This window comes from Crassostrea angulata, chromosome 2 (genome assembly GCF_025612915.1).
Source record: "Crassostrea angulata isolate pt1a10 chromosome 2, ASM2561291v2, whole genome shotgun sequence".
NCBI classification, from domain to species: domain Eukaryota; kingdom Metazoa; phylum Mollusca; class Bivalvia; order Ostreida; family Ostreidae; genus Magallana; species Magallana angulata.
Window position 1 is genome coordinate 57,226,023 of NC_069112.1, and position 20,867 is coordinate 57,246,889.

Sequence of the window (20,867 nt, forward strand, 5' to 3'; positions counted from 1 at the left end):
CGTTTTAAGCGACTTTTAGCAAATTAAAATGGCGTCCCAAGCTGGGAAACATTTGAAATGTTTCGTTTCCATAACTAATAAGAGTATTTATCACTTTACATGTTAACAGTTATCATCTTAACCCCATACATGAGGTTTTTCAAGACTCCCGCTATATCTCTAATGACGACTTTTGTCGCACCCTGTATAAACAAACATGGCGGCCCGATAGTAATTGAAACATCGGTTTTTAGGCTGTTTATTGTTACTTGGTCAACGGACGTCTCGGCCAAACTCATCTGGACATGTACATTTTCAAGTTGAATCCACACATACATCGATATTTACAAGAAAGTTGTGTTATTAACACGTGTATAAAGAGGAATATGGGAGGGTGCTTGGTCAAATAAACAACGTGGCGGATAACGAGTCCGACGTCATGCATGTACGAGTACTATAAACACAGGTTTAGAGTCAGATTAGTAGATATGAAAACGTGTATAACTACGCATGGTTTATTGTTACTTGGTAAACGAAAATACCATAAAGAAAACATCATAGATTGTTACGTTGCAGAAATGTAGTTAACATCGTTTTACTTGCCAGTCATTCAATAATACAAAACAATTCAATCATACTGTCATAGTCAATTTAAGGGAAACACAAACATACTGAATTTACTCATACACTCCAATTTGTTTTTCTAATAAGTGATTCTGTACACAATTACAAAAAAAAATTAAGATGATGAAATTTTAATTTCGGTCTATCAAAAACTAGTTTATAGCTAAAAGATGTATGAATTAACTACTATGTATTTGATACCAATAATTATGGATAGCCAAAAGGTAGCTCAAAAGATTGTGAACTTAGACTGCGTTATGTGACTCCCTGTCTTATGTGGGGGTTTTTTATCGGCATTTTATAAGACAGTCTAGACTGTATTTTAAACATTTTTTTTTTCTTTAAATATTGTTTTGTAAAATATCAATGTTTAATGCCTGAGCAAGTGCAACGTGACAACTGTTATAAGTAAACGAACGTTGCTTGTAAACGCTAACAAACAACGATGCTTATACATGTATTAGCTTGTAGTTTACGATATCAATATAAATATATATATATATATATATATATATATATATATATATATATATATATATATATATATATATATATATATATATATATATATATATATATATATATATATATATATATATATATATATATATATATGTACTTGCAAGTTTAAATAGCCATAAATTGGTTAAAACATATATGAAAAAAGTATTCTTATTGATATTAATAGTTATTCTTATGAACTTCTCTTAAGATTTATTTTACATGTGGAAATCGGTAAACGAATTTATACAATGTTTATATCGGGAGCACTCGTCGCTAAAACTATTCTGATAGTGAACCTGTATTAGCTCGTATAGCATGAACAGTTTTTCGTAACTTATCAATATTTTAGTTCAATTTGATTTACTCAAGACAAAAACAGCAGTTTAAAAAGTTCATTGGGATACGAACATGGTTGGTCGGGTGATCAAAACCTTATATTTACGTTTAAAAACGACATATTGTTCAAAAGTGATAAAACAGCTGATATTTTATGTTTACAGTTAGACAAGCAGCAAGCAATAAGTACGTGATGTGATCATTATGATGTCATAAGAAATTCACATCGATTTGAACGCTTTCACTATTTTTTAGGTTTATATATAAAAACACATTTGCAAATGTAATTATATAATATTATTACGATGCACAATTTAAACCACAATTACGTGGATTAAACCATGCACACCTCAAGAGAGGAGAAACCCTTAGGTATATAGATGGCTTTGATTACAACAACAAAGTGAATATTTTTATTTTTTCCACTATCAATGTACATTTTAAGTATGGTTTTTGCAGAGAGTTTGAATAATTTACTTATCATAATTTAACAGATGCCTGTTAAACAAAGTGAAAGCCATGTTTGATACCAGTCACGTCCCACTTTATTATGAATATAGTGCAAATGTGGCTAAAAAAGGGTCTGGTGGTCGTTGTCATTTACTTTGATGAACATTAACTTTTTGGAAAATACAGTGTAAAACTATTTTTATTCAATTAATTTTTTTTCAATTTTAACAAAGAAAATTTATGCAAAACCCCAGTCATGCTTTAAACTTCCGCAATTTGATAATTATAATGAAAAGTTGGTATATTTTAAACTAAAAATTAGGACAATCTTCTCGCGTTAAAATTCGTCGCACCTTCGAATTATTTGTTAATGTTAAATGTACGGTACAAATGTACGTTTTGTATCATTTTCAAAGTTTTGATAAACAATAAACGAACGTATTAATATATATCCTAATACTAACAGCAAATAAATGTACATATGCACAGAATGACACATCCAGACTAACAAAAAGCCACTAAATAGCACCTACCATAGACAGGAAGAAGACCAGTAACAACGATCATTGGACACGGAAATATTAGTGTACTACATATATTCTGTTTTTGCTGGGTTCATTGGGTAATATAAGTTGGTGGATACGTTGGTAAGATTCTCTTTGAAACACTATGAAATCGTATGTAGATAATAGATGTGTTCTTTTAACTACATTCATTTGTATTATGCAACTTTTATAAATTATATTTCGGTTACAAACTAAGCTGATGTCGCCACAGTTTAAGTACCAATTTAATTTATTGCAAATTTAATTAAGTGTTTTCTTTTATTATGACATTAAAAGTGGTGCATTTACTTTATGTTGGTACACGCATTTGATCCATGCTTAGTTTGAGATGCATTAGAGTGTTTTTTATTTCATTAATTTAATGAACTTTAAATTCAATATACATTATAAAGCATGTTTGTTTTTGTTTTCTCTTGATGGGTCGATATTTACCACTCGAGGCCAAACTACATTGGGTGTAATGATATGATTTTGATAGCCCTACTCATCGAACGGTTTTTGACTGTGAATACATATGGTAAGTGAATGGATTCAAAATTATTAATTCTTTGTATTTATCTTCTAGCATATCTAACAATACTATTGCAGTAATATTTCGTTTAAACAATAGATGTTTAGTTTATTAATGACAGGTACAAATAGTTGAACAAGTGTATAATAATTAAGATTAGGAAAATTTAAAAAATAATTATCCTCTTAGGTAAGAGGAGTTAAAAATAAAAAAAATTAAAAACAGCTTTAAAGATTTCAAAAAGATCGAAACATAAAATACAGTTTGATATGTACATAATGATTAGAGAGTTGGAATTACTCATATTAAATACTTACATGTACCAGTAAGATATTGCCAGAAAGCTTTTCGCGGAGAAGAGTTTTAAGTCAGTCATATTTCGCGATTTTAAAAGTGTCCTTTAGAAAATAATACAAGATATAATTTCTACTTTCTCAATATTTTGCAATTTAAAAGATGTCGCGCAAAAAGCTATAGTTAAATCATCGCGAAAAATACCTGATATACGGTATCACAAAGGTAAAATATTAAAGTTCTCTAAAGAATATTTTATGGATAAAAAAAAAAAATGAAAATTTTAAAGAAAATCTGAAGATAATGTGTTGACCATTCAGCCTTTAAAATGATATTTGTTTGGCATCGATTAAAGTCTTTGGCAATTTGAACATACTAAGTGGCAGTAAGTGCATTCAATCTGAACCCTTAAGTAAAAGCCTCATATCTCTTATAATTGTGAAGAATTGTTATTTGAAATTGAATACGATCTGATTTCAGAATTTTATGTATTTGGCTCTCATTGATAAAATACCATTAGTTTAAGTGTTTCCCAATGAAAAATGTATTATTCTGAGAATATGAGCAAAGGGCTGAAACATGCTGCAAAGTAAGAATATATATATATATATATATATATATATATATATATATATATATATATATATATATATATATATATATATATATATATATATATATATATATATATATATATATATATATATATATATATATATATATTAAAGATCAGTATGAATGGGAAATACCGCTGTTTTACAAATAATATTCCAAAGTAATTTAATAAATTAATTTCCGATGCGCTGATTTACTGACATGAAATAAATGCCAATGAATATTAATATGGAGAGAGAATGGGAAAGTTAAGTGCAATTCGCATGAAAACCCTGTAAGTTGATATATTAGAAAAATTCCCGGAAATCATGATCTGCATTTCCTTGAAATGACATTACACCAAATGTATTAATACCCCATCAAATCACATGAAACATTATCGTTAGGATGCAATCTATGGAATACACTATTAAAAAAAAAACACTGACATTAATAACTTGGGAATTTTGCTCACCATTAAGTACAGTCATGTTTAAGCAGAAGTTGTTTCTAAAAACTAATAAAAACTCATGAATACTTAAGGTAGTACGAAACACCGATGAAATCAATATTTTGAAATATTTCTAAAATAGGCAAAACAATGGCTTAACATAATGAAAAAGTAAATATCAAAAATTCCATTATCTTAAGAAAATAACGCAAATTATACCATACAATCACTACATGTAACAGCATTAAAAAAATGATGTACCGGGGATTTTGATTATTTCGAAACCTATATATGAATGGAATACGCGTGACTTTTGTACAATTTAGCCTTTTATCATTGCACAATGTGTAACTTGTGTTTCTTTCATAGTAAAGATTTGAATTTGGTCACAATTTTTATTTACTTTTACCTCTGTCAAATATGATGAAACCTAGATTTATCAAAAACCAATGGTTAAATGTTCATTATTTTGTTATAATTTAATTACAGTGTCATGGATATCATACTGTAAAGTTTTAATTAAACTTGAATTATACAATTTTATTAAAGACTGTTAAGTGATGCAAATTATCGTCTTCAAAGAGAATTCACGAGCACTGGTTTTACAATATTTTACATCAATAGTTATCTTAAATGCCAGTAATAATTTATCATTTTAACAAAAAGTCAAGTGCATTTTCGAAAATGCATATGATGTATATTTTCACTCAAGAAATTTCACAAATACTCAAGTTTATGATAAATCACAACAATATTGAAGAGAGAAACAGAAAGCTCGAATGACGCCCTTTTTTAATGAATGACTAAAATTGTTCACAACAGCCATTGCTCGGATCCCATTTTCTTAGATCTTTTTACAATTTCTGTTGCTTGTTGAGTCGCTTTTCCCGGGGTACTAGTATTTTTATAATTTTACAAGTAAATCTGGAATCCTTAATAAATACTGCACAGTTTTAAAACGAAAGATGTCTGCTGTATATCTTGATTGAAATTTACCAAAGAAATATGATGCACCTTTATTGAAATAATTATTGAAATAAAAATACGGGGGTTTTTTTTCCAATGATTTTTTTCAGGGAAAAATTAAAATTTTCCCTTTTATTTGAGACACAACATTTATGAGAATCGCAATTTTTTTTTTTTTTTTTTTTACTTTTTTAATAGAAAATATTACTCTGAGTAGACTTGCCTGGCAACGTCATCCTTATCACGGCACACCATGGGCAGCAAGATTGGCTGTTGACGGACGTCAGTCAGATTTGTCCGCTAGAGGAGGACAGTGTGCGATATCAGCAAATGGTCAATCAGAAGCAGAATGGCGGGTAGATCTGGGAGATGTGCGAAACTTGCATCACGTTTTTATACAATACAGAACGGAAAATATCGCATGGGGTATCTATCAACTAACAATGGAGAAGTAAAAGGTGTATTTTGTATATTATTTATCTGGATATATTTATGTTAAGCATATTTATTTGTTCAAATTGGATACATGCAACTATATATATATATATATATATATATATATATATATATATATATATATATATATATATATATATATATATATATATATATATATATAACCACAATAAACACAGTATGAAGTTGGATCATCAAAAAAGTTAATTAACTTTAAACTAAAAAATGGCATAATTCTTCCATTCAGTGATCTTTTTGTGATCTATAAAATACCTTTCAGTTGACTAAAATTCAGATCAATATTATGTGCAATATATACAGAAGTTGTAGTTGCTAGTCACATAATTATTGATGCGCATAATGTGGAAAAATGATTTTGTTATCAACCCATCATCTCTAACCACACGATTTGCCTTAAATTCTTTATCCGGTTATCCGTTCATCTGTTCTGTAAACTTTTTAGGATTACGACTTTTACCTGAAGAACCCAGGACCAATTCCAACTTCCTCTTTTATAAAGTATTTTGGCCGTTATACTAAATTCCTGGGTTACATATAGTGGACCTCACTAATTTCCAACAGGGAATGTATAAAATTAAGTGTTCTCTTTAACACCTTTAGCATCAAATATGCCAAATATTACAACGGATTTTTAAGCTTATTTATTTCGAGTAGATCCTATATTGATCAAACTGTTATCCCCATCAGCAGAGAGTTGGTCTCAGGAGTGAAGTAATGTTCGAAAGAAAAATCCACTCTTGACCTAACTTTGTATCATAAGTCGTGGTTTGCTCGATTTAAAATTCACACTACTTCAGAGAGTTTTTAAAAGTTCCAAAGGTATTTGTTATAAGTCAAGGTATGGTCACAGTTTGAACAATCAAATTTTACATTTACTTTTACAGAGAAATGATAGCACTGTGGTGAGATAAATAAATGTGCGGAAACAGTTACTATTATTTATTACATACTTACTAATAAATACAGTGTTTTTGCATATGCGATACAGATAACTTTATAACACCAGTATCAGCCTCCGGGGCTGATACGGATTCTGCAGGGCTGATATCGATCTACAGGGCTGATACGGATCCGTATCGCACCCCTTGCGGAACTGCTCTGGTTTTTACTCTTTCAGTAATGGGCCGTATTATAGTTACTCTTTTCGGAACACCTCTGCTTTTTACCGCTTCGGCGTTTCTGTACATTTGCAGACGGTAAAACTAAAATGGATCTCAATGAAAGAACATTCGAATTGCTTGGAAATAGACTTAGTTAATTGGAAAACATGTGTGGACTCAACGACACTGTAAGTGAAAAAACTGATTATGTTACGCTGGATTTGTTAGATTCAATAACTAGATTGTTAATCTAAATTGTTTTTATTTTCTGTATGTTATTAGTAAGTATGTAATAAATAAAATAATACATACCCTTTTCCATATCACACCCTGTATCAGCCCTCGACCAATATCAGCCCTCAGGCCTTCGGCCCTCGGGCTGATATTGGAATCTCGGGCTGATACAGGGTGTGATATGGAAAAGGGTATGTAATATTCTCTATATAACACTTGCATCATTACATGCCTACTAGTATATAGATCTTGTAGTTTTGTTTTTAGAATTAGACATTAATGATGATAAGTAAATATATCAAAAGACAAAGAAGGTTGAGATGAAAACATAAAAATTAGGAATCATAACGTTAATTTAGGAAATAGAAAAGATCCTGATAAGAAAAAATAAAATGAAGCTGCCTCTCTCTCTCTCGCTCTTTCTCTCCCTCTCTCTCTATCCTCTCTCTCTCTCTCTCTCTCAATTTATCCAAAAATTCTATAAAAAAAAAAATCAATATATCCTAAACTTTACAACACTAAAATAAACTAATCACTTAATTAAGCCTAAAAATGTCATAATTAAGAAAACAAATAACGATAATTGAGGTGTTTTCATCTTAATACATTTTAATCTTAGGTTTGTCGAAAAGATTTGAACATTTTCTGTAAAATAAAACCACGTATAAAAACGTTACTACATAAGGCTTCATGACGTCAAATTTTATTAGTGTATATCAGTGTATAAAGTCGATTCTATATCAAAAATGTGCTCCTTCCATCGAGTGTAAACAAACATACACCCTTGTTTCGTTCAGAGTTTGGGCTTGTATTTTTTAAAAGACATACTTTTCGCTAGACCTGTAGGTATCCTACACTGAAAATAAGTTCGTGTTTGTTTTTCTTGAACTAATAGATAAAGGCAACGCCCATACGGATAGATTTATTGGATTCTCAATCTACGTATCAAACACCACCTACAGAAAGGACTGGAAACTGTGTTTCAAGGACAACAACTATACCAAAGCCACAATACCCAACCCTATCAGTGTAACTTGCCTTATACACGGGAGATACGTCATTTACTACAACAACAGAACTCATCGTCCCTTCCCTGCTGGATATTCTACTTACGCCTTTAACGATCTGTGTGAGGTTGAAGTTTATGGTAAGATTAAAAGATTCATAAAGCATAATAGAGAGCACATTTTGAATTTTTTAAAAGGTGTACATCTTAGGCTTTCCTTGCGTAGTTGTATGAAGCGTAAACCTTTTGAGCAGCGCAACATTTAGCGTTGCATTACGTTGCATTGTATGTATCTTTTCTTTAAAAGAATAATTCATAACATTTTCTTTTACATTATGATACATTGGCAATTCAACACGTACATATAGAAAGGTGTCAAAAAATTACTTTCAGATATGTTTATTATTATTTTGAAACATGGATTGTGATTGTATATACGAATAGCATTTATTTATACAATCAAAACCTTAACAATTATTAGCATGTTATTGTTTTGATTTACCTCTAAATAGATAGAGTTTCGTAAGATTATCGTTATCAAATAACCATATGAGGGGTGAGGGCAGTAATTTTCATGAAAAATTGAAGAATGAAAAGGACACACCTCACTTTGGCATGTTCCTCCGTAAAAACGAAGTCGACGACATGGTCATTTTAAAATTGATATCAGATTTAAATCATAATATAAGTTTCATATTTTTCAATTTGGATTGAAAATCTATTGCATATGTTTTTCTTAGATTATTGTTCTCTCACAAGAACGCTTTTACCCTTTATGTTCAATTGGAAAAAAATTTAAATGTTCTGTTCTAAAAATCTAATACAATTCTGTTTTATTTGATTTCAATATATCTTTAGTAACTCAAACTCATACAAAGTTTTCATTAAATTCACCATTTTAGAAGTGAATAAGGTCCGTCGGCCTTAGCAGGAGTTAACGACCTAAAATCATACAGGTCTAGATTTCTATGGTAGATATGATATTACTGAAGTTTTCAACTACTTCAGTCCTTAAAAAAGGATTGTTATTGTATTAAAATCCATATTTTACGGCTTAAACGTTTAAGACATCAATCATCAGCCAATTATTGCTTATACACATCACGTTTTCAGAACTCTTTGTATAGCTTATATCTTTTATCACACTGTTTTCTTGATACACTTTTTGAGAAAAAAAGTCCTTACACGTTCATTGTCATGTAATTTGAAAAAGATGTACAGAAAGATTACATTCGTATTTTATGATGCTTAAAATTTCGTTTAAATAAAACATTTAAACTGTTTCATCTCCTTCGAAATATCTGAAATATCTGAACGTTAACTTAATATATATCAATATGGTGTAATGTAATGTAATGTGATGTAATGTAATAATAACTCTATTAAGAACATTTATATTTCGAGATGATCAATCTTTTGTTTGAAAAGTCAAAAAATATATAAACATAGCTATGTTTCCTTTTTATAGGTTGTCTGACCTTAGGTTATTACGGAGAGAACTGTTCCACTTCTTGTCCAGATAACTGTAAGAATGGGGACTGTAACGTTGTGGATGGGACTTGTTTTAGCTGTGTCTTGGGGTATAAAGGATCTATGTGTAATATAGGTAAATACCATTATGTAAACAGTGCGGAGGTTGACAATGGTTTTCCAGAGGTGTCAATTTCAACTGTTACCCACCTAAGCGGGCACTACTTATTTTATTATACTGATTGTCTTAATTCTAAAGAAGACTTTACTGCTGACGTGAACTCTACGGCGAACCGTAGGCATAATTTACGCGCATGTAACAGTTGGTTGGGTTACCCCTTGCTAATGGTGTTGCTAACACTGAGTGTAGTAGCACATGAAACTACAATAATTTATAGTATTTTTACTGAAAAAGGCAAAACTAATCATAATAATTAAATAGACAAGCTACAAGTAGCAAGTGCATATTATTTTACATTGTTCAAAGTATTTAATATATCTTTGTTTATCTAAATTTTACTTCAAAACTTCTTAAATCCCAGAAATAACTACCAATTTTATAACGATTGAACCACTTGTGGTTTGAAATTGTTTTGATGAAAGCCTGATTGTATTGTTTTAACAGCATGTGAAGGTGAATATGGGTTGAACTGCAATACAGTATGTGGCTTTTGCTATGGAAAAGAACAATGTGATTACGAAAATGGTGCTTGTCCAAATGGATGTGAAGATGGATATAAAGGGAGCAAATGCAAAACTGGTAAAAAAAAGTAATACAACCATGCTTATGTAAAAAAAAAAGACAGGCATGATGGATGCAGATATAATTCAAATCGTTATCAATGAATTCTTACTAAAGTTCAAATTGTGTAATTTATTTTTGTGAATTAAGTAATCCCATTTTAAGCCAAAAAGAAATGTACACAGATACATTAGGGTTTATCCAGTAACACTATATCTCATGAACAACTATTTTATATGGATGATACATGTATTCTATCATGTATGTCTTAAAAATGAATTAAATTGAAAGAGGCAAATTAGATCTGCGTATGCAAACAAGAAAATAAATCTTCCAGTGTAGAATGGAGGATATGTAGGCTTTTACAGTTTGATTCATTTTCAATAATCATAATTCGCGTTAAGCAGAGCGCGTGCTTGCGAACGCTCACCAAAATTTGTGTCAAAGGTAAAGTTAGTTTTAAAGTTTGTTTGCGAGAACTCGATGGGGTAAACACGCAACTAGTCTATCTATTGCATAAACTTTTTTTCATTGAGCTTGTTTATTGACCTTCAATTTTACAACATATCAGAAAGAAATATTAATATCTATAGTAAAAAAAATCAAAACATTTTTAATTTAAGGTAGTTACATGAACTTCTGAATATCCTATATCTATTTAAAATTTAATTACTTTAAGCTATACATCATAAACATTCTGATAAATGGTTTGTGTTCTTTTATGTAAAGCAGAAAGAAATAACAATATAATTTTTAATTTAAATTATCACATACTTTATAACTTCTATAATTTGTCAATTGCGCTCAGTAAAAATACAAAATTCCTTATCTGAACTTGCTAATAACATATAATAAGATATGGCAGTGTCATTTTGATTGGTGGAATCTGCACCGAATTTACATTACAGCATCTTTAAAGTCCAGGTAGTTTCGAGGTTTTGTCAACATTTTCAATTATGATTATATGAGATATTGTGCTCGGTAAGTAATTAACGAAGTTTGAAATTACTTTTTTTGTTTTTACATTTAATGTCAGTTTGCAACAACAACACATATGGTCCTAATTGCTCTAGGACATGTGGACATTGTCTCTACCTGTATGGAGAAAAATGTAACCACGTGACCGGTCAATGTTCTCGCGGATGTGCTTCCGGCTTTCAAGGAGACCTATGCATTGAATGTACATACATTTTATATATTCAATTTATGTTAATTTAATCAGTGCCCATAGTGCATGCGTAGCATTTTCCCCGCAACGATAGAAAAACTGCATAAATAACTAAATATGATTGGCGTTTGTCTTTTGATTTTTTTTTTCACCAAGATATGACTGTATGTATGATTTGTCAATTACGATCAAATATTTGAATTTTACTATTATCAGATTATGTTTAAGTTTAAGTTTTTCATATGAATTTAATCACTTTTTTGTAATTTAGTTCAATTGAAATCAATCAGAAATGATATATCACACTGTTAATTAACTTTCGCTGGTTCCCAAGTATATTTATAAAATGACATCGAGTTGGAATGAAAACCGAAGAAATTACCATTGGTGTTGGTCTATCTCAAACTATGTTTGTATATAAAGAAAGGAGCAGAAATTTAACAGATCGGATTAAAGTGATAGTTTAGGTATATGTTAGTGACAGCTGAAATTACACAATTCTAAAATTTATTTTTATAATAGCACCAAATAAGTCAGAGAAAGAAAAATAATTAATGATGAAATTCATATAACGTAAAATGTTCCTTGTTTTTTATCATTAGACAATGTATATACACCAATATATTGCATAACCCGATATTATATAAAAAGAAGGAAGATTGGACAATTGCAATTGCTTCCTGGTTCCTTATAACTCAGCCAGGAATTAATCAAAACAATTAATATCCTTAAATGTGATGTAATTCATTACCTAAAAAAGTACATGTAAACACCACTTAAAAACAACTCACACAATTTAACAAACGAAAACGAATGAATTTAGGTAAAACAAATTAAAAAATATCGTTGTACCTTTCATGTGTAACTGAATTGATTTAGAGAAACTTATATTTGATACCTTTTTGCAGTTATGATCCACCTGTTATACATATTACAGTTAAAGTTTCTTTTCATTTCGTCATTACAGATTTCTGGTTATTTTCGGGCAGTGCTATTCTCATATGTACATGTAACTGTATTGATTAGAGAAACTTATATATGGTACTTTTTGCAGCACATGGTCCACCTGTTTTGCAAACCACAGTTCAAGTTCCTTGTTATTCCATCGTCGCCGTAGTCGTATTATTTTCAGGCAGTGCTATTCTCAACCTGATTTGCTTGTAAGTCTTTTTCTAGTGATCGGGTCATGTTTCACTTGCATATAAGGATGCTTGTTGAACAACATATTAACCATTGGATCTAGCAAATACATTCAGATATGATTTTTGGGAGTTAATTTTAATCAACTCTCCTATGCAGTTACTCGGACAAACCGAAAATGAAACAGTGTTTGGACCTCAGCACAAATCATCGCTGCTGACAAGACTTAGTTCTTGAAAAAAATTGATAAATTCGATGTAATGTATGCTAAAGCATTGTTTTTCAAGGAAACTTATTATAAATACCTTGAAAAAAGTCAGATTTTAAATGGTACGAACAATTTAGATATGTTTTGTAGTCGTATGTATTCCTACGCCAAAGTTCAATATAGTCTCGTTCAACTCGCACTCGGCTGTCTCCGTAAATCTCCGACAAGCAGAGAGTCTCTCTTGCTTGTCGGAGATCTACGGTGTCAGCCGAGCGTTTGGTTGAACGAGACTAGAGTTTAATATTGCTTGGATCCATACAATTTTCGAGAAATATTTGTATTACTGATACATAGTTTGATTGAATTAATCTTATCTTTAAATATTATTTAACATGATTCATATGGGGGTTTCTCGACATTCTTGTCGAAAAAGTCCAAAAATTCATAGTATAAAAATGTGCGTAATTCGAAAACAAATTAGAAACTACATGTAGCCTACTTGTAATGCAAAATAACATATCATAGTTTTTAAAATAAATTTACATCGACAAAATCAACTCCCGTCACGGTCACAGTACCACGAATTTCATTTAGGTGGGATGGCCCATTCCCTTTTGTCAGGCTTCCCCACACTGCATGTACATTTATGTCAAATCGAAAATCATCTCATAATTTATGGAAGTTTGCAAGGCACTACAAGGGAAAAAAATGAATAAGTAAAAGGCCCACAGGCCACATCGCTCACTGAACAACACTTTGTTGTATGATTCGGGGTCACATTTTAAACACAAGATGTAATTATTATCGGGGTGATAATAAAGTCTTCCGTACGAACTAGGGTAGGAAAGACCCACATGGGTCAAACGTTACAGACAAAACGATTTCAAACTTGATTATTTCTATTTCTGAAATTTCCTGATGCTCCCCAAGGGTGATTTACCATATATAGAGTGAACCAACATAACCCAAGGAACAAGAATATATTTGATTTAGGGTTGGGATTCTCAGCCATTTTCAAGATATTTGGGCGCTTCATGTTTTGACATAAGGAACAAGAATATATATGGTTTAGGGGTGGGGCTCTCAATTGTTTTCAAGAGTTTTGTCCACTTTCTGTTTAAGTGGGGGTGGGGGGGGGGTTCAGGACCACCCCCAAGGACCATGGCCTACATACCATTGGATGCCCCTTAACACATGGAACAAGAACATGTTTAATTTTATAAATTTCACACAGAAATAAAATTTAAGTATAAATGCTTACATATGTCATCTATCTGATGTTAACATAAAAATTATACTTCCGGTGAGATATTTCAAATATCTCAGGTAGTCTTTTTTAAAACAAAGGTTTAAACCGCGAGATCTCAGAAACTGTAAGTGATCAAGACAGGAATCTTACATGGATGATAAACATTAGATAGAAGATGTGTTCAACTGTTTTCATTTTGTCAACTGTCACTTCTGGTCCACACCGGAAGATTTAAAACAAATCAAATTGTTTAAATGTTTAACTGTTTTACTTCAAGAACTGGAGATAAATTGATAGACAATTAAGTCATTTTGTCTTATGTTTAAAGAAATACTAACTTATATTTTCATTGAGCACTTTTGTTTGTCCGTCTCCTGTTCTGAGACATAAAACATTGAGTCCTCAAGTTCTCAAAAACGATAATGATTTGAACAATCAAACTTTGTAGGATGATAAACCTAGGTATGAAGATGTGTTTACATTATTTTGTTTTGTGCGACGTAACTTCCGGTCGTCATCGGAAGCACTTTACATTTTTTTTCTTATTTTATATATTTTAAATGGAATGAATATTACAGTATAAAATCATATATGTGTCATCTATACAATGTTAAAAAAGCAAACAATTTCTACTTCCGGTTGTGAGATATCTCAAATAGCTTTCCTTTTTACAAATGTGATGCCCACGAGATTTAAAAGTCACTGTAAATGATTGAAACAAGCTTTTATGAATTATAGACGTTTGATAAAAGATGTGTTTAACGGGTTTTATTTTGTCAACCGTCACTTCCGGTTCTCATCGCAAGGGTTCAAACAAACCATGTTTTTAACAAAGTTTAACTGACTTTCTTGGGTGTTTCATCTCACATGATAAACAGTGATGTACACAAGGCAAATTTTCGAGAAATACCAGCTTTTGTTTTTATCAATCACTTCCTTAGGTACGTTTCCGGTCCCGAGACAAAAAAATATTATTTCAACGAGATCTCAAATTTGGCAGAGAACAACAAAACTTTGAGGAAAGATTGACTTATGATTGTACAAATGTTTAACCTGTTCTGTTTGGTTTGGTGTTACTTCCAATTGTCACAGAAATTACTTCAAAAGGTGATCTCTTTTTCATTCTCGTTTTTTTACATGAAAGTAACGTCTGGATATTTCATTCACAATAATTATTATATCCATTTTTTTTCTATGTGAGAAAGCAATGTCTTACAATTCAATTAATACATGTATATCAAAACGGAAGACCTTTTTGTTGCTTTTGCAGCAAGAGTCCAGTTATTTGTTTTTTCTTTCCGGACTCGGTGTTTAAATTGTGGATAGATCTGCAAATCAATTTGCGCTCATTCAAACAATAAGATGTTTTCTTTGGATATTGCTAAAACCATCGGGTTAATTAACAGTTTTCTACAATGATCGTTACCTCCAAAATCCGCAGCAATCCTCAATGAAAGCGTTTTATTGTTTGTATTTACATCATTCTTTTAACAAATAACTAATCGATTGTAAAGGGTAATTACAAGTAACTAAATTATTGTAAATGGACTTCTTATCAATTGTACTTTGGTACTTTAAAAAAAGAAATAGCCAAGATTAATTTGAGCCAGATAACACCATTTTTTGGTGCAGTACGTGATGTTTTCTTAGGTTTCGACCGATAAATAAGCTTGTTAGAACTGGATCAAGTAGATTTCAGTCATGTCAATTTATTTGGAAAACTGAAAATTACAATCGGTTTTCTTAAGAAATTAAGGAGTCGCTAGATAAAAGCATTTTAGAGAGGTTTAGCAGATAAAAAGGAGAATATTACAATAACCTTACGTTATCAGTTATTGTAATGACAAATTTCGACAAACACATATACAATCGAAAACATGCATTGACTCTAAATTATCTCTTATAAAAAATATGCATGTTTGTTGACTTAAAAACATGGTGTTCAATAAAAATTACAATTGCAATATGATTTATTTACTTCTAAAAGCAATTTCTATTGATTTGATTGAAGGTTATTTAACAAGCGGCCCATGGGGTCACATCGCTCACCAGAGCAACAATGACTTTAAAAGGGATTTTCAAAAGATATTTTGCCATATGGCCCCTCGGTAGAATAGCATGTACTAATTATTGTTACGTATTCGAATTTTACACTTTTTTGTACACATGTAATCTTTGACATTGTTTCTTTTTTGGAAAACTATTTTTACCGAGAATAAGAAAAATCCTACGCAAAATATATAACTAAATATTGGTAGGGGTACACTGTTAACATCCAATTCCCAATATTTTCGTTCTGCCCCCTCCCCCACCTTATAAAGCGACCAAAATATATGAGAGCATATAGGTACATTTTCTTCTTCAAGTACTTACTATATATATATATATATATATATATATATATATATATATATATATTATAATAACTGAAGCGTATTTGTGCCACATATACACATCACATTTATTTATTCTTCACTTTAATCTGTAAAATTTACATTTTAATCTGTAAATTTCGCACTTAAATCTGTAAAATTCACACTTTAAAGTGTAAAATTTACACTTTAATCTGTAAAATATACACTTAAATCTCTATGTTTTGCACTTTAATCTGTTTAATTAACCCTTTTTTCTGTATAAGTCACACTTTAACAAGTAAAATTCAAAATTTAATCTGTATATTTTACACTTTAATCTGTCAAATTCACACTTTAAACTGTAAAATTGAATATCCTCTGTTCTTTTCTCTGATTAACCATATCACCTCGTTTATAAAAGTTTTGAAATTGGGACCTGTATTGTTTATGGAATACTCTCAGAATTCTTGTTCTAAATAGTCTAGAGAGTTGGTGTGTAATATTGGATTTTCTTTACTTTACTTCGCAACCACTCAGCGACAAAGAGATTGTCCCTGATGTCTACACATAAACCCCATGGACTGAATAAATCACATTGATCAACGTAGCGGAGGAACTGTCCGTCCTGGTCTAGGACATGGATACGGTGATTGAACCAGTCTGCTATCAGGATCCAACCTTGGCTGTCTGTTGTGATGCAACGAGGTGTAAATGACCCCTTAGAGGTAGAGGGATGACCAGTGTAGGTAAACCGGAAATTACCGGCCTGATCTACTACTACTACTGCATTGGCTCCATAATCTGACACGCATATATCCAGGTTGCTGTTTTCGTTGATGTATTTAGAGTTATTAACAGCTGAAAAGAGAGGTTGTCCTTTGTCATTGTACTGTATACTTTGTTTCTCTGAAGAGCCAAAATAACGCACAACTTTTGATTGTATTTTATCGTCATTGTCCATGACAATCAGTAGGTCACCAGATGAGGTACTACAGACACAGTCAGGTCTCCATCCCTGTAGTTTGATCAATGTCTTTATATTTTCTTCTTCAACAATGTTGACAGTTCTATCATCATAATCTGTATAAACTATAACCCCACTCCTTGTCACTGCTATGTCCCCTGGTTTGTTACCCGACTTTGTTTTGATTGACCCCACTTGTTTCCCCTGATTGTTGTAGAGTTTCATGACTTTGTTATCACCACCTATTATGAAAGCATCATCATTCAAACATGCCATACTGTGTATTCTTTCGTTTATGCTCATTTCGGTGATGATGCGTGGTACATCCGATAGTGGTCTATCCAACGGAGAGAACTCTAGACTTAAAGAATCTATAGTGTAGCCAAGTTCACCTCTAACAATTAAACACATGTCATAAAGATTCCTGATCAAACTATTATAGTACCTTCTCCATTGGAAATTATAGACCATCTTTAAGGGAAGAAACAAAAGTAAAAATACATTAAGGACAGTTTTGAAAACCAAACTACTTAGGGTTGATGAGCTGTTTGTTTCTACTGTTGGAATACTGAGATCGGAAGATGAAACAACATTTGGGGCATCCACTGTGTAGCCGTTTTTCTTTGTTGTAATGGAGAATGCTGACAGTGAACCAGATTGCTGGTAAAGTTGTTCTCTGTAAATTTTCTGGGGGGTGAATTCTGGCAGATGATCAGTGAGTTTAGGAGTAAATCTTCGGAATTCCGCATTTCCGGAGTTGTAGGTAAAGACACTTGGGTCGATTTCATTGGAGTTCAATATCCTTCTCAGATAAGCACATAAATCTTCTAAAATCGTTAAGTCTCTCTTCATGACTTCTTTTTTGGCTTCAAAGCTTTCCAAAATACTATTTGTCTTATGTCCTAGATGTTTACCAGAGACGATGCAGTGTACACATATAGGAATGACACATTTTTCGCACAAAAGTTCACATTCTTTTGACAAATGGTTTGAACATTTTGGATATATCACAGTAGATCCCCTCATTTCAAACGGCACCATTTTATGTTTTTTGGATGAATCTGAGACATGTTCCCCCACACAGGCTTTACACAAATGTATTCGGCAAATGTCACAGTGCAAAGGCGGGACCAGGGCCTCACAGAGATGACACCGTAACACATCCTGCAGGCTGTTTTCATGGTCCATGGTTAGATGCCTTTATGTAATTAACTGGTCCTGGTTAAATAATGGAATTGACACATGCTCAGACATCACATGCATTTTTAAAATTTTTATGAAAATTGTTATTTATTTTGTACTTAATATTAATTTAAATTCATGGGGGCTATTTTTCGTGGATGGCAAAGAGTTAAATATGTTTGTTGGGATGAAACGTTTTAAATACTTTTATTAATTTAATAATTTGTTGATTACACTAATCTATGAATGTATGAGGCTTTGGTTTCAACAGGATCCCTAGAAATTGTATGATTTTCTAGTATATCTGTTTTATTTGCTATAAGACCTGTAATGCAGATAAATACATTGCAATTTTTAAGGGATAACAAAGATATAGATATATAACACATTGAACAACGTTAAACAAGAGAAAGTCTGTCAAAGTGACAACAGACTGGGTTTTCTTTCGTGTGAACAGTATCCATAACCCATTTGTAAACCCTGAATTGAGAAACGCTACCTATCCAGAGAAACGGGGTATTCTACATGCAATATTTTGCCAAAATTGCTACCTATCCAGAGAAACGGGGTATTCTACATGCAATATTTTGCCAAAAAATTACTAAGTTCATCCGGTGGTATTTTTTCCTAATTTTTCAAAAATCAAAATCCATGTAATATGCACATTTCTGATATATATACCATATATATAAAAATCTTCCTATCTTGAAAACTGTAGGAGAAGTTATAAGTATAATAAAGGTGCCCTAAATGCAATATTTTTCAAAAAAAATACTAAGATTAAAAGATTGTATTTCTTGCAAATATTATAAAAATCTAAATCCAATAATATGCACAGCTCAAATATATGCAAGGTCGATCTGCAAAACAAAAACTACTACTAATAAGGATAACGAATTTTAAGAAAAATCCCTAAAAAACTTACACTGTGATTGAGATTTCCTTTTAAGATTTTGGCAGTGACACTAAATAGATAAAATGCACTTTTCATTCACAATTTTTATAGATATGTAAGTCCGAATTTCCTCTATTAGTTTTCAAATTCCTACCTATTTTTGATTCAATATAACAAAAATCTAAATTACGCATTAAATTTATATGAGGTCAATGATAAAAATTTTGAGATATGGTGTCTCTTATCATTTTAAAGCATTTTTTAAATATTTTTGAAGTGTGTGCCAATACGATTATGTAAACGAAAAAGCGAGATAAAACCAGAAAAATATGCAAAATTATTTTACTTACGAATTAAACCTTAGCTTTAAATATTATAGAACTACCAACAATATTTAAGTGGAAAACAAAATCCGAATTCCTTTTGTTTGCTTAAGGTCAAACTTTGAGACTAATTCCATTATATAGTGAAAATATCGAATGTTTTATCAATAATAGTTCATTTTATTAATACATTTTGTGTTTCGAACAAATTTTACCCATGACATTGACCTTTTTTAACAATCGGGATTTCAGAACTCAAACCTGGAGTAAATTACCTCCTTAAAATGTGTAGCTGATATCCATACAATAGGGGAACCGTTTTGGTAGCCTCCCGCTCACCCGGCCATCCGCCAGATTTAGCATTTCAATAACCGGATTTTTCCTTTGAAAAACCTGGTAAAATAATGAAGATGTGAAAGGAATGGAGAGCCTTATGTACGTTATCATAAAACTCGGTAACAAAATGAAATGCTTGTATTTTGTTATGAAATATATATGACAAAAACACATTCAAAATTCCATAAAGAATAAGGCTTAGTGCTAATATGCTTAAAGGACAGGTGACACAATCACAAAAACATTGACCAATAAGTTAAATTGTGAGTGGGACACAATTTCTGCAAAATTTTCCTTACTACTCCCATCTGTTTCACAGATATTGCTGAATTACTGAGCTGATAAGACGCGTGAGCTCAATATGCATATCTGAAGCCTCTGAGATCGGAAACCTTCGGTGCGACGTAAACAATCATCAAAAACATGGAATCATTGTTTCTAAAGAAAGGATTTTGTTTTGTCAACACATAGTAAGTGATAATGCATAGAGACTTTTCGTAACCAGGAATTTCACCGGATCTTAAACCCTAAATAAACCCCAATTAAGTTAATTGGACTTAATAAAAGGTTTTTTGATTTAAGAAGTATAACTAGAAATCCTGGTTCCTGTAAGCAAATATGTTTGTAAATTTCTTTAGTTCCACAAAATCAGGGGTCTACCTTAATCTCAATACTTATAACCCAAACATCTTTTAATTTCATTTTCAGTATGGTATTTGATCATGTTTGTTTATTGAAATTTAA

General features: G+C 31.3%; 1 protein-coding gene across 1 annotated transcript in view; it reads left to right on the top strand.

The window, feature by feature from the left end:
• Window positions 1-2,421: 2,421 nt before the first annotated feature.
• Window positions 2,422-20,867, top strand: part of LOC128172587 (uncharacterized) — a 65,499-nt gene continuing 47,053 nt past the window's right edge. Inside the window, exons 1-3 of the mRNA XM_052838371.1 lie at window positions 2,422-2,976; window positions 5,474-5,701; window positions 7,982-8,233. Coding sequence (XP_052694331.1) covers window positions 2,925-2,976; window positions 5,474-5,701; window positions 7,982-8,233 — 532 coding nt within the window. The 5' untranslated portion in view covers window positions 2,422-2,924. The remainder of the gene's footprint in view (window positions 2,977-5,473; window positions 5,702-7,981; window positions 8,234-20,867) is intronic.